Source organism: Pygoscelis adeliae, unplaced genomic scaffold, assembly GCF_000699105.1.
Source record: "Pygoscelis adeliae isolate BGI_AS28 unplaced genomic scaffold, ASM69910v1 Scaffold298, whole genome shotgun sequence".
NCBI classification, from domain to species: domain Eukaryota; kingdom Metazoa; phylum Chordata; class Aves; order Sphenisciformes; family Spheniscidae; genus Pygoscelis; species Pygoscelis adeliae.
Window position 1 is genome coordinate 231,289 of NW_008825303.1, and position 17,268 is coordinate 248,556.

Here is a 17,268-nt window from a genome sequence, read left to right on the forward strand (position 1 = left end):
CATTTAACTAACCATAATGATTCAGAGAAAAAGAAGAAAAAACCCAAAAGCTTTGGAGATGTATATACTTCCAGTATAGAAATGCACGCCTGCTTCTTGTCCCTGGGTACTTAAATGTCCTCTCTCTCCTGGGAATCCCTGAGCACCCCACCACCCAGTCGGGAGCAGAGCTGTTATCCCCACTTGGCAAAGGAGGAAATGAGTGCTAAAGTGACCTGACCATGCTCATGTGGCAAGTGTGAAGCAGGGAGAGGTAACCCAGGTCCCACAAGTTTCAGGCTCACAGCTTACAACGACAGGACCATTTTGCCTCTCCTTTTTCTGATGTGGTAGCTACCGCTGTAGAAACTGTAGAAAAATGGATTTTTCCCCTCTTGCAGCTTGTTAAATGCTTTCTCCTTTTGTGTTCTGTTCTTCCTTTCAAATCCCATCTGTGTAGGCTGTCTAAATCACCTCCATCCTCTCCTAGCAACCTTTTGCCTCCAGACTAACCCCTCAATCTATTCAATGTAATTTGCAGAGAAATTTGCAGCTGACTAGGTGCCAGCTGGGCCTGGTTCTAAAATAGCTTTCTGAAAGAACCAGGCTCCAGTTCAGCGCCAGTCTGTGGCCTTTTGTCAGCCACTCTAAACTGGGAGCTGTCCAGGGGTGCAAATGTATTCTCAGAAAGAGAAAGGACTTGGGATTGGTGACCTAACAGTGGCATTAGGAGAGCAAGCCAAAGTTCTGAGAAAACAATGGTGAGAAAAGGTTATTTTAAGGTTTTTCTGAACTACATGGACTACTGAAATAAGTAACAGAAAGATTAAGCTAGAAAATACATTTCAGAACAGAGTAGGAGTTGCAAAAATACACAGACAACTGTGTTATTGAAACAAATAGCTAGAAAAATCTATAAGCCCGACTGCAATGACAGTGAGCCATGAGTGACTTGTCCCTGCTGCTAGGACACTTAGGTGTTTCCAGGCAGCTGGCCAGTCCAGGCTGCCTACCCTACACAACACCCTGTCGTGCCTCGTACCTCTCATCTTGTTTAGACCGAGGGGGAATTTTACCTTACCCGTGTCTCAGATGGTATGCGTATCCATGTTACATTCATATAGCTGTGTAGGAGATTAAGCTTTGCCTCAAGAGACAGAATCAAACTAGGGATGAAAAAAGAAGGGAACAAACAGTCAAAAAGCCTGAAAGAAAAAGCAATACTTCTTAACAGGGAGAGATGTAACAGCAGCCTGAATTGTGAGCATCAGCTGGAGACCCACCCGTCTTCTCCCACGTAACCAGAGAACAGGAACAAAGCCCTCTCTGTTAGCAGTTCTCCCAATACTTCAGTCAGGTATGGCTCAAGACATTTTACTGCTTAACACTGAAGTTACAGAAAGGTCTTACTTGGCCAGTCTGGTGTTATCATTGTCATCTTTTCCCCACTCCCAGTCTTTCCCAGGATCGACCGCAAAGTGCAAAGGCAGTAACTTGTGTTCAGAGTCAGTCAGGGGGATCACCGCTGAAGTAGGGAAGAAACAAAAAAGGGGGGGGGGGGGAACAAAAATGACAAAAAAAAAAAGATTTAGCTGTGAAAAGCAGCATAACTGATTGAAGAAGGGCAGAATTTGAGTGTGCTGCAGAATTGCATCATCCAGAGAACCACAAATGATTTATACCGGGGCTCCATTTCCCGACTTTGATGTTTGTGCAATAGAAGAGGAGAGGGAGAGGTTAATACACTGATTGCTCCTGGAGTGAAAGATAGTCACCTGTGGAGGAGGGGAGACCTCTGGGAGAACAACATTGCCATTTTGTAATGCACAATAAACATTTCCTGGAGACAGAGCCATTAGAATAGGAGAAAGCAATAAAAAGTTGAAATATTCCTGCCTGACTCTCATACAGATGCACACACTTGTTAATTATTTTGTCTTTTCAGTACCTTTTTGTTTTCCACTGTCAAAGAAACAAAAATATATTGATAACAGCATTAAGAAACAAAGCAAAACGCAGTTACAGCGATTTTGGACTCAAACTGTGAATTAACGTAGTTGAGGAGCACAGATCAACATATATATGGGTGAAGAGCTCAGTCTGAGGCCTGTCTTGAGTGTAGTGAAAAGACCATTGCTGCTGTTATATCCCAGCATTACTGTCTGGCTGTTTTGGCTCTTCTGTCCTTTCCCCTCTCCGCTAGGGCTCTGCCTTCTGACACATATCTTAATGACTCTGCTTTATACTCAGCATGCAGGGACTGCACTCTGATTTTACAGAGTGCCTATCGTTCATCACCAGCAAGAAACTAAGAGAAAAACAGTCAGCTTTAACTAAAGCCAGCAATTTGCTTCCATTTCATTAGAAAAAAAAGTAAAAGCTGTTGAGGGACTGGGTGGGATCCTCAGCATGGTGCAGGTCACTGCTGCTCCTCTGACAACCAATTAAGGAATTTCATTTTCTATACTAGAACCCTTAAGGACTTTGCCTAGGTATTCATTCCAGCAAAGCCAAGGGGCAAAGAAACCTGGAGAAATCACCCAAACATCACGGCGCTGAATTATTGAAAACTGATTGCAGTTATTAGTTACATGCTGTTTATAATCTTTTCTGCAGTACAGAAAACATATGTTGTCAAAACAAAGGTACAGCATTTTTGGTTAAATAGTGTTCCTCACCTAGCAGAATGCAGGAAATTTAATCTGCATTTTGGATTAACACAGTGAAATCAGTATTTGGTTCAGACAGTTTGACAACAACTGCAGGAAGTATAGATGTATTTTCCACTTTGCAGCCTGGAAATAAAAAGGTCAAACCTCTACAAATTTCATGGAAACGTTGCCCCCTACTGCTTATAGTAGGTAATTCTTGAAATATTTTCCCCATATGAACTGCAGATATTAGTATAGAACAGCTGGAGATTAATCAACTTTAGTTGCAGATACCGCTGTAAGATGCAAGGACAGAAATTAATATTGTAAGAGAATTTAGCTCCTTAAAGAAACTCAATGTGAATAAGTAGCAGAGAGTCTAACCCTACAGGTCAAAATGCACTGTAAAGTGGGCTCCCGAACCATAAGAACAGAAGAAATGTACAGCAGAGGTGACAACTGAATACACTTTTTAGGACTCATTGGTGTAATATGAGGGCTTACCCTGCTGCATTCAATGAAAGTATTGCAACAAAGGGGCTGGAATAACTGAGAACACAAATAACTGATCATGTTTCCCAAGGAAAAAACATATTCTACCAATTAACTGAAATACTAGCAGGTACTGACTGGATTTACAACTGACCTTACAATGCAATATATCAACCATTTAACGGAAGAAAGCAACTTAGAAAAGAGCAGCATTATAAGTTTACAACACAACACTTCCACTTCTGGTAGCACCTGACCTTACAGGTACAGCCTGGTAGAGAACTGGGAATGTGATCCTGAGGCAGGTGATGTTGGGAAGCCTGGACCAAAGAACTGTCAGAGAGTTGAATCAGTCTCTTTGGGATGTAAATCTCAAAAAGTAAATTTGAGTTTCTTTTCTAAGGACAGCTTGAAAGTAACTGGTTTTCACATAGTTCAATAAATAAACATTTTTATAAACAAATTTTAAAGGAATCCTTTTTAAAGCTAGCTGTTGCTACTGGTACTGAAAATAGACCTAATAAAAATATTTAGTGATACTCAATTTTATTAAAATCTTAATATCTAAGTACAAAACAAAGCTTAGAGCTGATTGTCTGTAGCATGTCACTGTTGTCTCAACTAATGTACACATTATGACACGTACTGTCTCCATCTTCACACAGAATTTGTTAACTATCATTTTTCAAACTCTGAGTTGAATGGGAACTGTATACTCATTCTAAGGCATAGTCTGGGGTTGGTACGAAGCACTACCATCTTCATGCAAAACGTATCTGCTAAAGTAATGGAGTTTTAAAAATCTATCTTCACTGTAAGAGATTTCCTCTCTCTCAGGGAATTCTGTTTGACAGCCGGGGTTTCTTGTAGGATTTCCCCACGTTCCTGACAGAAAAGTATTTTCATGTTAGGACTGCAAGCAGGATCCATCACATTCATTTCTAAAGCAAAGCCAGTAGATTGTAGCATCTTCCTGTTGCCCAGCCACATCAGAGAGTTTGCAACCTTGGTGCAGTAGTTTGGTTACACTTGGGTTTGGATGCTCTCGAGCTGAAACCACACTATTTGAAACAGGCTACAAGTCCTAATGCCAACAGATGGGATACATCAAAAGTAACAGCAGCTATTTCATCCATGGCAGTTTTAAGACACACAGTGAGGACTTTCATGCCATTCCTCAGTTGGGTGTATTGCCTTCTGTGCTGTGAAGTCACAGTGTTTCCCAGCACTCATCTTCATGCCTCAAGTGTCATTATTAATCTTCTATAAAGAACACCACTTTAACTATTTCTGAAAATACTAGTAAAATAAAATGCTGACACAGATACTGACATACTGCTGTTAAAAACCACTGTAACACCTCTCACACTTGTTACTGCAAACTGATTGTGGGCAGCCATTTCACTGCTGACTGGCTGACAAAGCACAGGAGTGTGGGAAGCTCTAAGCTCAATGAAGCAGTCTTAGGAGCAGTTGAGAACTGGTCTTTATTTTCCATAAAGAAAGATACAAAACACCTGCATAAATATAGCCTGCATAAATACAAAGGTATTTATAGGTTTTTAATCAGACATTGTAGATTTCAAAACAAGAGGGCTTTTGGTGACCATCAGAATGCCAGCTATGTGCTGGTAAAAAGAAGACATGTCAAAATGCGTTTTAAATCCTCTCCAGACAAGAGGATGTTAGCATGTTTTTCTCTGTTTACATACATTTACAGTCATGCTCAAAATGATCTGATACATGAACTATATGCCAAAGCAGAACTTCAGGCGTTCACATCAGCATTTATTTGACCACACATATTTCACAAATACAGGACATACTGTCTCCTCCACAAGAAAGCTCCTCAGCAGCTTAAACATGTATGTACATACATGCAGTATTTCAGACAGCTTCAGATGCTGCTCCTGGCATCCGGTTACATGGTTACAGCATAAATACTATGACTGTAAGTTATGAAACGGCCTGGCTATCAGAGATGCTCCTTTTAAGAAGTTGCAGCTCTAAGCTCTCAGCTGCATTCTGATAGTTCAAAATCTGGCCATGTACTGTAGCACCTGTGCCATTGTTTTCTGACTTAACAATTGTGGCTCTCCCTTCCTCTGTGCCAAAGCTGCCAACATCTCTATGCTGACAAGGTACAAAAAACAGACATTATTAGAGCATCCTTGTGCCAATCTATTTCCTGTCACAGCATTTGAAGAACAATAGCAATGCTGTGCTAGCCGTTAGACTGCTGCAGTCTCTAACAGCAACCAGCTTGGCAGCTGAAAGCTAAAGCATTCCCTTCATCCCAGACTTAATGCCAAGCGCTCTCTGCTGCTCCACAGAATTGAAGCCTGTGTATTCAAGGCCCAGCAGTAAAACATGTAAAATCGGATCATACAAAACAAATACTATTTTGATTCAACAGCCCTTGTAATTAACCTGGATGAACTTACACATGAACAAAGGCAGTACTTAACGTCACTGATGCCATGCTGGATATTTGATTGTTTTTTCTCTCCCAGCACCTTTCCTGTGCGACTACAGGTGTAGGAAAACCCTACAGAAAGACAGTTTCTAACCACGAGAAGTATACTTCACATTATTGCTAGCACTTGTGGGAGAAATCAAATATGTGACCTTGTTATCAAACCCAAGATCTTGCAGGGTGCGATTAACAGGAATATATGGCTTGTAATATTAGGAATGTTTCAGTAGGTGGCACCAAGTTGTGTCACTGAATACTTCAACACACACTGAGAGGTAGGGTCAGAGCAGCTGAAGAGTAGTTTCCCTCACTACCTTTTGTCAATCCTGTCACTTAGAGGATGCCACAATAGCAAAAGGTTTGGTGAGTGGCGGCTACCCTATCTGCAAAGTTATTGCAGAGATAGTTAAGTTCTGTGTATTCAGCCAAATTATTTATGCACATAGGCTCTTGTAAGACCTGTGATAATGAAGTATTGTATGAAGGCAGATAGACGTGCCTGAAATAAATGAGGTTACTGTCAGTCTACTGACATTATTCCAAACCCAATTGTTAGAAAGGAAGAAATGGACTCTGCCTACTCCAGAAATGGTCTTCTTTAACCCCAACAGAACTCAGGCCTAAAAAGTATCAAGACCAAAGACGTGGAGGCATGTTCTACAACAAGACAACTCTACAATTTGTAACATAGACATATATGCAGGAGCTGCTAACTTAATAGCATGCTGACATTACAGTCCTTGCTGCAGCGTATCATCAGCAACCATCAACAGTGAAACACTATCCTTAAAAAGGCTCTCCAAAACTCCATCTTCATTCATATCACATTATTGCATTAAAATGGTATGAATTTGCTTTGCAGACTTTCATTTCTCACAAGGTGTTTCACATCATACCTCAGTGTACTGCTTTGGAAATGGTTCCTATGTGAAAAGCACTTTCCTAGGAGCCGCTCTTCTACAGATTGAGGGCTGAAAGGCAGCTGCAATGTCCCAGTATATAATGCAAAGGCCAGACCTATTGCCAAGCACCTACCTACAAATCCTTGAAATAGCTATGTGCCACTGAAGGCTGAATAGTTGGACTGGATTGATTTTCCCATTGAATATCTGACATCTAGATCAACCTTTTTTTCCATTACTGTCTTACGATTCAGTCTCCTTTTCACCAACACGAAGTTTGCCAATACCACATGCAACCCTTTGTAGAGCGTTTCCCATCTCACACAACCTCATGTAAAAAACTCTCTGCTCCTTCCAAGAAGGATGACTTAACTAGATGTCAAATTCTTGCATGAAGATGTCTACAACAAAATCTGTCGTTCAAGAGTTTCTTTCCTCCTTTGCATCGTTTTAATGAACGTCTTTCTCTCTACTTTGCACAGCTGCAGCATGCTGACTGTCTCATAAGCATGGAAAAGCCCTAATATATCCAAAATCAGATGAAATGCACAGAGGATTAGGGAATTCAGTGAAGGATATTTAGTTGCCTCTAAAATACTGTCTAGGAAGGAGGACTAAATGAAATTCACTCAGGAGATCTCAGCAACCAGCACACATTCCGTGCTTACTTTACAGGTATCTGCATGCACCTCTGCAGTGTCATCAGGCAAAAAAAAGGAGGACTCATACCTTACAGCAAAACTCAACTGAATTTTTCTAAAGCCTCACCACGTTTTTGGCAAAACACTTTTCCCTCCCCCACAAAAGGAGCAGAGACAGTTCATCTCACAGCTTTCTATTATTAAGCAAACAGGTCTTCCAAATAAGGGCAGTTATAGCTAGCTCCTAGGCACTGCTGCAGGAACAAATCCAGTCCTGAAGCTCTTGTCACTCCCAATCCCATATCCAGGAAGCTCAAACTTGACACAGAAATATCTGGTCAGTCTTTGTTGTCACTGTTCCGAAGTAAAACAGAAGACAGCAAGATGGTAAGATAAAAACATTTCAGCTAAATGTTTCTAAATGAGAAAAGTGCATTTAGTGCACTAGAAGAGAGATTTTTCCATTACATGAGTTTTCAATAGTAATCTGACTCACACTTAATCTTCTAAACACTTTAGTAACCCAAATTAACAAAGGTCTTCAAGAATCCAGAAGAACAGTAGGTAACGATGACTATACCTATTTACACATATGGAACTGACAGAAAAGCTTTAAGTGCCAAAGGCAGACAGTGATAGCATAAGGATTAGGACTGAAGAGTTCTTGGCTCCCAGTCTTGTGATTAGGCCACTTAGCGTCCTAAGAATGCAGCAATAAAGTTTAGTGGATATTGTTTCCTTTCTGATAGATAAATACGCCTACAGGTAGAGAAAGTACTTTGTGCATTGCATTCAATATATACCCTTGGGTTGCTGTGTTTGTAGCATACCTTGTTCTCTCTGTTGATCTTTTTGTTCCATGGAAACAAGAGCAGAGAAATGGGCCTGATCATAGGCTAGCACAAGAGGTGAGCAATGGCATCTGTTAGGTAGAACTTCAAGTGGCAAATAAATTCCTCCAAACGGTATAGGTGCAAACGCTGCAAAGAAAAATGAGTTGTTTGGGTTTTTTTAACCGTGTCAAAGAACAGACAATAATGTTGGTTCCACTGTATGTAACAATTGTGCTACAACATTTTCGGAGTTCCAGGAGAGCAGCCTAAAGTGGACTAATCAATGCAGAAATCAGTCATAACAGGTAAGATTTCATTAGAAAAATGTCAGGAAATATACTAAGAACAATAATGAAAACATTCTGCTCTTACATATATTTTCCTTGCTCTAATTGTTTACTAGTAAAGATATTAAGGTCTTATAACAAAATCTTGATGACTCTCACACATGTATGCAGATTCGTACCTTCCTGTAATACTTCTAGGTAGAAGGATATTTTCTAATAATCAGCAGTAAATACACTATCAGTTCTCTTGGCAACGTACTCTGCTCATGCCTTGCATTAACAGATTTCTACAAGAAACATTACAAACATGTTCATAGTCCACACACACGTCATCACACACATCATATATGTATGAATGTGTACATGTATGCATATATAATAACAATGATACGGAAAGATTAAAAAAAATTCTACAAGTAGAATTTGAATGGGATGCTGCATCTGTAAGGGCAAAGCTCTTTCCTTTAAAAGATTCTACACTTGTTTATGTATAATTATGGGGAACAGCAAGTTTGGGCAGGAAAATTCGCTCAACCTGTTTGCTTCTAACCAATTATTTTTCCTTTTGCTGTGAAAACATGAATCCTTATTGCTGAAGTATTTCCAAAATGAGCATAAGGAAAAAGTAAACCCAAACAATGCACTGTTTTTACTAGAGACTTTTTCTTTGAAGAGGTCTGCTGTGTCCAGACTTTGGGATGGAGAACAGTATTGTTTTTGAGGCATAAATACACATTTTGGCGAGTCTATCCAAATTTGACCAAGTTATTAGTCTTTTTGAAAACCTGTACTTTGTACATACAACAGTTAAACGGGGGTAACTTGATCATGCTGGTCCGTGAGGCCAGCAGTGAGAAAAACACTGGGATTATTGTGACAGAATATAGCTATATAACAGCAGATAGCAATCATATACCCATTACTTGTATTTCACAATTTGAGAGGAAACTGAAATTACCCCCCAGCATTTTCCTGTAGAAGTAAATTTCTGTAAACTCCACCACGTGTTTAACATCCCCCTTTAATCAACCAAACATTCCCCTTTAGTTAAGCAACATACTATCATTAATTAGTATTCTATTAGTTCATGGTAAAAAGTGAGAGAGATTAATTTAACCATTCAAGTCCTGCTCAGACAGCTGTCCAGCTGGCTCCACATATGGAGCTAACATTTGTGTGCTCACATGTGCAAACTGAATAAAACATTCTGGAAACTTTTGAATGGGAGGCAGCAAAGGAGTTAGTAAAAACAAAAGCCAAGATATACACATTCAAAATTCAATTTTTCAAAGTCAGAATAGATTGCTTTATGCGGAGTTCTAAGGGGCGTAAAAATAACACAGCAAAATTAGAACCTTGTTAACCTAGACCAGTAAGAAAAGTATTGTCTTCTGTAATTTAGTTGTTAAGTTAATAGGCAATATCTAGGATAAACAGATTTTCAGAGAGACTTACATAATTATCCTGTATTTTTTACTTTTATCTAATAGAAATGAATTGAGTATCATTCTGCTCTTTTTTTTTTTTTTTTTCCTTCTCAGAAAAAGGCAGCAGCTATCCCACAAACACTCAGATATGTTACAGCTAGGTCTTTTCTTTGTGATAGTTCGATTGATTCAATTTACATAGGTGCATAAATTTCTGATGGAAAAATCTTACCTTCTCCCCCTGAGTCTCGTAACATTGTGTCTGCTACTACAACAATAGGTCTTCTCAAAATATGGGCTAAGACGAAAACATGGAACTCTTCTAAGCTCTCATACACTGGATCTTCTGAATTATCGACTCTGGAAGACACAGCATTGAAACTTTTTGAACCAACTTGAACCAACCATTGAAACTTCAGTGAACCGACACATAGCAGCAGCTATTTCTTCTTCCTTGTCACTCATATTCCCACTCTTCTGAAACACATATTCCAATTATCGAAATAGGTAACATAAGAAATCGGAAAGGAAAATATATTTTTGGAAATAAAATAATAGCAACAGAGAAAATGTTTTCACTTGCAGACTCCACACTAGTTTAGTAGTCAGCAAAATTCATTACTTTCTGATATTCTTTAGTAGCCTAATGGGAATAGAAAAAGGTAATTCTTAGCCAAGCTCCTGGTGTAAATCTGCTTTTGTCACAAAAATAATTTCACGTGACATCCTTGGCACATAGACTCTACAATGAAAGGTAAGTGTTTTTCTAGTTCCTCTAAACAAAATACATGTGAGTTTACCTTGGCAATGTAAGAAACATCGATGTCGGCTTGAGTAGGAGGAATTTAACTTACAAAGCTGTCAACTTTTTTTCTTTTATTATTTCCAAAACTTTTTTTTTTTTTTTTTAAGATGAGGAGGGGTACCTGTGTAAGGAACTGGAGATTCATTTTCCTATTAGATTTTCCAATGAGATGAATTTCACCTACTTTCAGACATCTAAAATCAGAAGTCTAAGCATTTCACCTTGACTGCCTCTACAGATAACAAAAAAAGACAGGCACATCTGGAAGTAGGATCATCCCTCTCCTCTTAAGCATTTGCCCAAAGATGAGATGAAAATTCTCGTTTCTCTTTACAGAATACAGAAGGAATCTAGATCAAGATGTGGTTAGGTGAGACAAGGCCAAACATTTTTGCCAGTGGAGCTTTGTGTTTCAGAAAACACACAGAAAGAATCAATAAGAGTATCTTATATGGTAGGAGAACAGAACATAAAATTCAAACAGTAAGACAGCACTACAGAGAAACCCAAGGCTTTTCTTTACATTGGCCTTCTACAGGTCTGATCCAAATACCACAAGAATTAATTAAAGTCCTTCCGTTCTCTTCATCTAGCTGGAGCAGATACAGAGCACTTAAAAAAGTGGAGAAATAATATTTCATTTTTAGATTAAAACAAATGCTTCGTTGAGGAGTATTCCATAGGTCTAAACAGAGTCAATCCTCAACCAGCTTCACAACGAGCAAGTAATTTAAGACAAAGACAAAAAACTGCTGTTGTTGGAAGGAAATTAAAAAAAAAAAAATCTCTGTGTACAATATAATTGGAAGACAATTTGAGCACTTGAAGAGTCTTCTGCACTCTGAAGAGTTGTTTCTTCCTTTTGAATCGTTGATACCGTTACGGAATATACATCTTGGGGAAAAAAATTCATTAAATTAATTATCCTTACTTGGTGAAAATGCCTTTCAACATCTAGTTCTCCAAAACATGTGTATTAAGTGGTAATATGCTGACAGTACGGTGTTTTGTGTCAAAACCATAATTAGTCCTAAATTTCAAAGGTGGCCAAAATTAATAAATTACCTACTGAAAGAATTTGACAAAGACGAGTACACACAATATGTTTTGAAAAAAATGAGACTGAGCTATCCCAGTCCTATCTGGGATGATTTGGGCAGTTGCTGTTCTATTCATCATCTGATGTCTGAAAGGCATAAGCACCGACAGAAGACAAAGGAAAACTGAATAACAGGATGTCTATTAGAAAAGATAACTGGTTGTGACAGGAGTATCGGAGAAAACGCATGTTAGATTAAATAATCACTACTACCAAGAAGAACATAGAGAGAAGACATTTAGGAAAGCCAAACACATGTACAGCACAGAGCAAGATTTGTAATTTTTTCAACTCAGTACTAAGAAGTTATAAAGCACCCAATGAACCAGTCCCTGTAAGATTCATCTACAGCCTATACATCTATTCTCAATAGCATCAAGTGTCAGAAATTCAAATTTAACAACACAAATCAATAGCGTTAAACCACCACGTACATATAGAGAGGCAAATCCTTAGAATATAATTTATGGACTAAAATCCTTGAATTCCTTAAAATATACCTTTGCTGCCCTATTCACCTGAATACATTAGTCTTATTTTCCCAACCTATACAAATTTAAAAAAAAGTTTTTCTTCATATATGAATGGACAAACACAACTGCTAAGTTTGTTTTAAATGTTCTCTTTTACTGAAAAGCTTACAAAATGTGCAGTTACACATTTCATGGCTCAAAACTTTTGACAGCAAGAAGAGAGAGACTTTATGTTAAAGACCATGTGCTACTAACTTCTAGGGATATGCTGCTGATCACTAAATGCAATGGGGTACTTTTCCCCAAAAAAAGGTAAGACTGAAAACCTGACTTAAAATTGAGTGACAACATTAAAAAAAAAAGTTTTCCAACTAGCATCAGTATGCTTTGGATCAGCCCCACAATCTTCCAGGAAATGGAAATGCCCAGCACCTTTGGAAAACTAACCTATAAAGGCAATCATTTATGAAACAGATCATTCTTTCATCTGAACTGCAAGAATAATTCTGTTAAGTTCCCCGCTTTTCTAGCCGAACACTTCCAAACCCTTCTATGACTTCATAAGCGTTTTACAGAATTTTTGGTTTCAGTTACCTCTTTTCCTATTTTTCTAGTTTAATGTCATTAATGTCACTTATCACATTTTAAAGCTTTGCCTCTACCTGGAGGACAGAAATAAACACGCTAGATGGAAGAAGACTGAAAAATGGTAGGGTTGTGGGAAGCAGACAAAAGTAAAGACGATAATTCACAGCTGAGTACCACTTAAAAATAAAATACACACAGAGCACAGCTTCTGTGAGACGTGACAAATAAAGGTGGGCAACATAACCTAGGCACACTCTTAAATGAAGGCAGACTGTCCTCTTATTGTTAGGTGTGCAGAGAACTTCCATAATTAACCATCATTAATTTTCATTATATGTGAAAAATAGTAACTGAACATAACTGTATAGGCACCGGTCTAGAATACGCGGGACAAATAAAGTAACCTTCTCACAGGTCTGATGGCATCCAGCCCATCCCTGGAACTTTACATCAAAATCTTTCATCCCAACCTGGGAGCACAGCAGGATGGAAATTATTAACAGTAGGCTGATGCAGGACAAAAATTCTCTGATCAAGCAGTGAGACACCTCTCCTTCCCTGTATCCCTCGTCCCGTTACCCAAACTCGTGAGGAAATTCTTCCTGATGTTCAACCTAAATTCCCCATTTTGTAATTTCCTCTCGTATTCCTTTTTGAATTCCAACTGAATTGTTGGCTGCGATGGCTCTTCAGCATTTGCAGTGCATTATGTCAGAGTAATTTGTTAGCCAAAAGGAAGTTAAAAGAATCATGTTATTGGCAAGACAATGTGCTACAAAGATTTCCAGCTGTTTTCTCACTTTGGTATTTCCAGACTATTAGTCCTAAAGTTTTTCTTCAAATCCTCTAATTATTCCTCACCTCCTAGTTAATAAGGTTTCTAGAAGTGAAAGGCATATGCCAGATGCAACTGTATCAGAAGGGCCTTTATCCCTTTGGTCAGCTGATGTCAAGCCTGACTGCACATGAAGTCCAAAATTCCACTGGGCTTTTTCACTCTTCAATATCACATCACCAAGTTGCTTGATTCACTATTTATGATCATATTCACACATTTCAAATCCTTCTCTTCTATTACACATCTGTTTTCCATTGCTCATTTTCACAGAATCCCAGAGTAGTTGAGGTTGGCAGGGAGCTCTGGAGGTCACTTTGTCCAATGCCCCTGTTCAAGCAGGGCCACCTAGAGTCAGTTGCCCAGGACCGTGTCCAGACAGCTTTTGAATATCTCTGAGAAGGAAGAGTTCACAGCCTCTCTGGGCAACCTTTTCAATGTTCAATTTTATTTCATCATTGCCAGTAATTCATGTGGGCCATCTTATATTATTTCAGTGCCACTGCTGAGGATTCAGTACGAAATCTTTCTAAAGATTAATGAGAATGAAAAATCATCGTTAACAAGTATCCATAGCAACCTGCCACATCCTTTGATCCACTTATCATTCCACTTTTTTTCATGGACCTTTATTTATGCTAACTACGTGGCCATGAAAATTGTGGAAAAAATATTTTTGTCAATATAACAAGAAAGCAAAGGAAATTTAAGAAACTGAAATTAATTCATCTGTTCATGTAAAGTTAATTCTTAAATAATGAAATCCACATATATAAGAGCACATAAATCTGCACTGCAGGCAGAATCCTGCTCAACCAGGGCACTCTGACTAAATAACTTATCTTGATTGTAAAGAACAAATCAACAAAAAAGGATAAGTATAAAAAAAATCTCAGTCTATCCTACAGGACCACTGATACCTCGAATTCAAACAGGGTGGACACCTACTCAGCACTCCAAAGAGATTCTCTCCCCTATGGAAAATCCAATTTGTACTGCGGCCAGTAATGAAAAAAAAACTCAAAAAGCTGAAACGAGAAAGTCACCTACGCTGCTGTCCCACCTGGCTATCTGCTGTCTGTTCCTCTCTTTTGCCTGTAAACTCTGAGCAAGATCTGTTTTCATGTCCTTGGATTTCCTTCTAAACAGCTCCCTATGCTAACCTTGCTTTTTTTTCCCCCATAGATACGTTCCAGATTCTCAGTTTGTCCAGCAGACTCATAACAGCTCTTCCAAGTTTAGATTAAGTTTCAGGATTCACACACAGCGAGAGACCAATGCCTGCAGACAGTTAAGATGTACTGAAACAACACAAGTATCAAGTTCTTCAACCTGGTGATTAGGTACAAGCATGAGACCAGAATAAAATCTGAGTTCCTATCTCAATCTGCCACCATTCCGTTTCTGAAACCTCTTCCTTCCCTGCTTAAGAATCCCAGAATTAAAACCAACACACACCACAGCTGCAGGTTACTAGCAAGTACAAATTTCTGCTGTAGGTAGGTGTAGGAACCTATCCATTGATTCCCTTACACAGTATTTCAGCAATGAGCTTCAACTCAAACACAAAAAATGGCACAGTAGTGGGACACTTCCCTTCTTTTCTTCAGGGGAAAAAAAAATAAATGGTATACTGCATTGACTGAAGGAGATAAAGAATGTGAAAGTTTTGAGTTCCAATTTTTATTTCTTAGTCTTTAAAAATATCAATATTTTTTTCTCAGGCAAAAACAATGTATAGGAAGCAGTTTTCAAGGCATATAATAAAAAAGAAAACCTAAGTCAACTTGCCCTAGATTATTTTGGTTTGAAGGTTATTTTGTGTTTAATTGCGTGGGAATGCATGCTTTTGTGTAAAACGTCTTCTGCGGCATGTGAGATGCAACCATCTGTCAAATAGGAAATATCCTGAATTCAACAAAAACTTGTTAAATAAGGAAAAACCCAATCGCTACGTAGGTACTAGTACTTAATTTTAATATGACATAATTCTGATCCCTCCTTTGCCTTGAATTTTACCTCTTTTCTAGAGTCTGTGGGATATCCACTGTTTTCAGATCTGAAGGGCTGTCTGAACTAGCATATTTGAATCACCACAGCAATTTGTTTACTTCCAGGCTGCATTTGGCTTAAGTACAATTTACATCAACTGAAAATAGGCCAGATGAAAAGATTTATTATCCATCAGAAACTTCAGCTAATAAGGGAAAGATACACTGTTACAGTGAACCTTTTTCTATCTGCACGCTGTAGTTGCTGCATATACTGAACAGTTAAAAAGGAATAGCATTCCTATAATAGACAACCAGAGCAAATAAAAATAGTTTTAAAGCAATGTCTTTGTTAAATGATCTAAACTAAATTCTCTACAAGACGAGGGTCTTTGATGGACGCAGTAGTTTTGTATGAAGAATTCTATGTTGAAATACTCTGAATACCTAACGAAGTCCAAAACCTCAGAGATTACATGCATTTGAGAGGTACTTCCTGTTTAAATGTTCTGGTTTTCTGCCTTAAATAAAATCCTAATGACACACGGGAAGATTACAGCAATATTCCCTCCCTTCTTCCCCATTTAAAATCACTTGACTTTATTAGTAAGACAGTGCCAACAGCATATGAGACAGCTAGCTAGAAGGTGACAGTTAATACTAAATAAGAATACCATCCACTTTCAGAATCTGTCGTGGTGATCTCACACCACGACATCTAGCTTTCAGCTCTACTAGGTTTTCAAGAAGTGAGTAACGACGGTGATATTCAATCCAGCACTAGAACAGGCTTTGAAATCTCTGACTGAATAGTCTGCAAAAAGAAGGAATGGGCTGGAATGTTCTCTTTAGCGGGATTGCAATAGTTAGGTTCTTAACAAGAACAGAGAGTACAAGACATTTTCCTTTTTTCAAAGCAGTTGCTTCAATTCAGTACCCCTGGTTTTGCTTGTAAATGGAGATAAATGAAACAATTATGTTAATCTGAAATTTATTTTTTACATTTACAGAAAGATGTGCAAATCTGTTTCAAAGCAAGAATCTGCATCATAGTTAATTAGTTTGCTCTGCTTTAGTGCTTGAAGGATTTTACATGTTGGAAACAAGAACTTAACCAGGTTTTTCTGTGTTCCCTTTATCTTTTTCTTTTTTTCCAACTTCCAAGCCTCAGAACGAGAGTGCTCTCAAAGAAGAACTCTTCAGAGATTTAGCGACAATTGCTGATCTCCTTTGCATGTAGTTCACTCTGAAAAATAACTAAAAGGAACTTGCAGGTGAATGAGGCAGCATAATTCCAGACTTAGGCTTGTCACTGAATTCTTTTGAAGCAGATACAACTTCTGATGCTTTAGCTAATACTGACACCAAAGGAGAATGCCTCATCTACAATTCAAAGACTAATTTCCAAGCTTGCTTAATATAGTACCTAACTAGAGAACGTAATATACCCCATCTCAAAAATACTATTTTGATATTCCTTTTCCTTCTCAAGGGCTCTATTTTGAACACGGGTACATTAAACTGAGAAAACAATTCATTCTGTCACATTCATTCTGGCTTTGGAATGATTGTAAAAAGAATTACATATTCACATGTTTAACAGGCTAAGTTTCTTGCCTGATTCCTCTTTCACTGTTTTAAAGGAAAAACTACCTGTTGTCTATTTATCCTTACTTTATTTTGATTTGCAAAAAGATAAATGCAAACCACGATGAGAATATTAAAAACCATTTAAATTAATTCTTTATGTAATAGTGATACTCCCTGTTTAAGTATCAGAGAACTAAAG

General features: G+C 38.3%; 1 protein-coding gene across 4 annotated transcripts in view; it reads right to left on the reverse strand.

Annotated features, from left to right (window-relative positions):
* Positions 1–17,268, reverse strand: part of OTUD7A (OTU deubiquitinase 7A) — a 78,624-nt gene that overhangs the window by 2,464 nt on the left and 58,892 nt on the right. For all 4 annotated transcript variants that reach the window (XM_009330038.1, XM_009330037.1, XM_009330040.1 and 1 more), the window contains exons 8-11: positions 9,921–10,048; positions 7,972–8,121; positions 1,390–1,504; positions 1,061–1,145 (exon numbers count right to left, since the gene is read on the reverse strand). In XM_009330038.1, the coding sequence (XP_009328313.1) occupies positions 1,061–1,145; positions 1,390–1,504; positions 7,972–8,121; positions 9,921–10,048 (478 nt within the window). The remainder of the gene's footprint in view (positions 1–1,060; positions 1,146–1,389; positions 1,505–7,971; positions 8,122–9,920; positions 10,049–17,268) is intronic.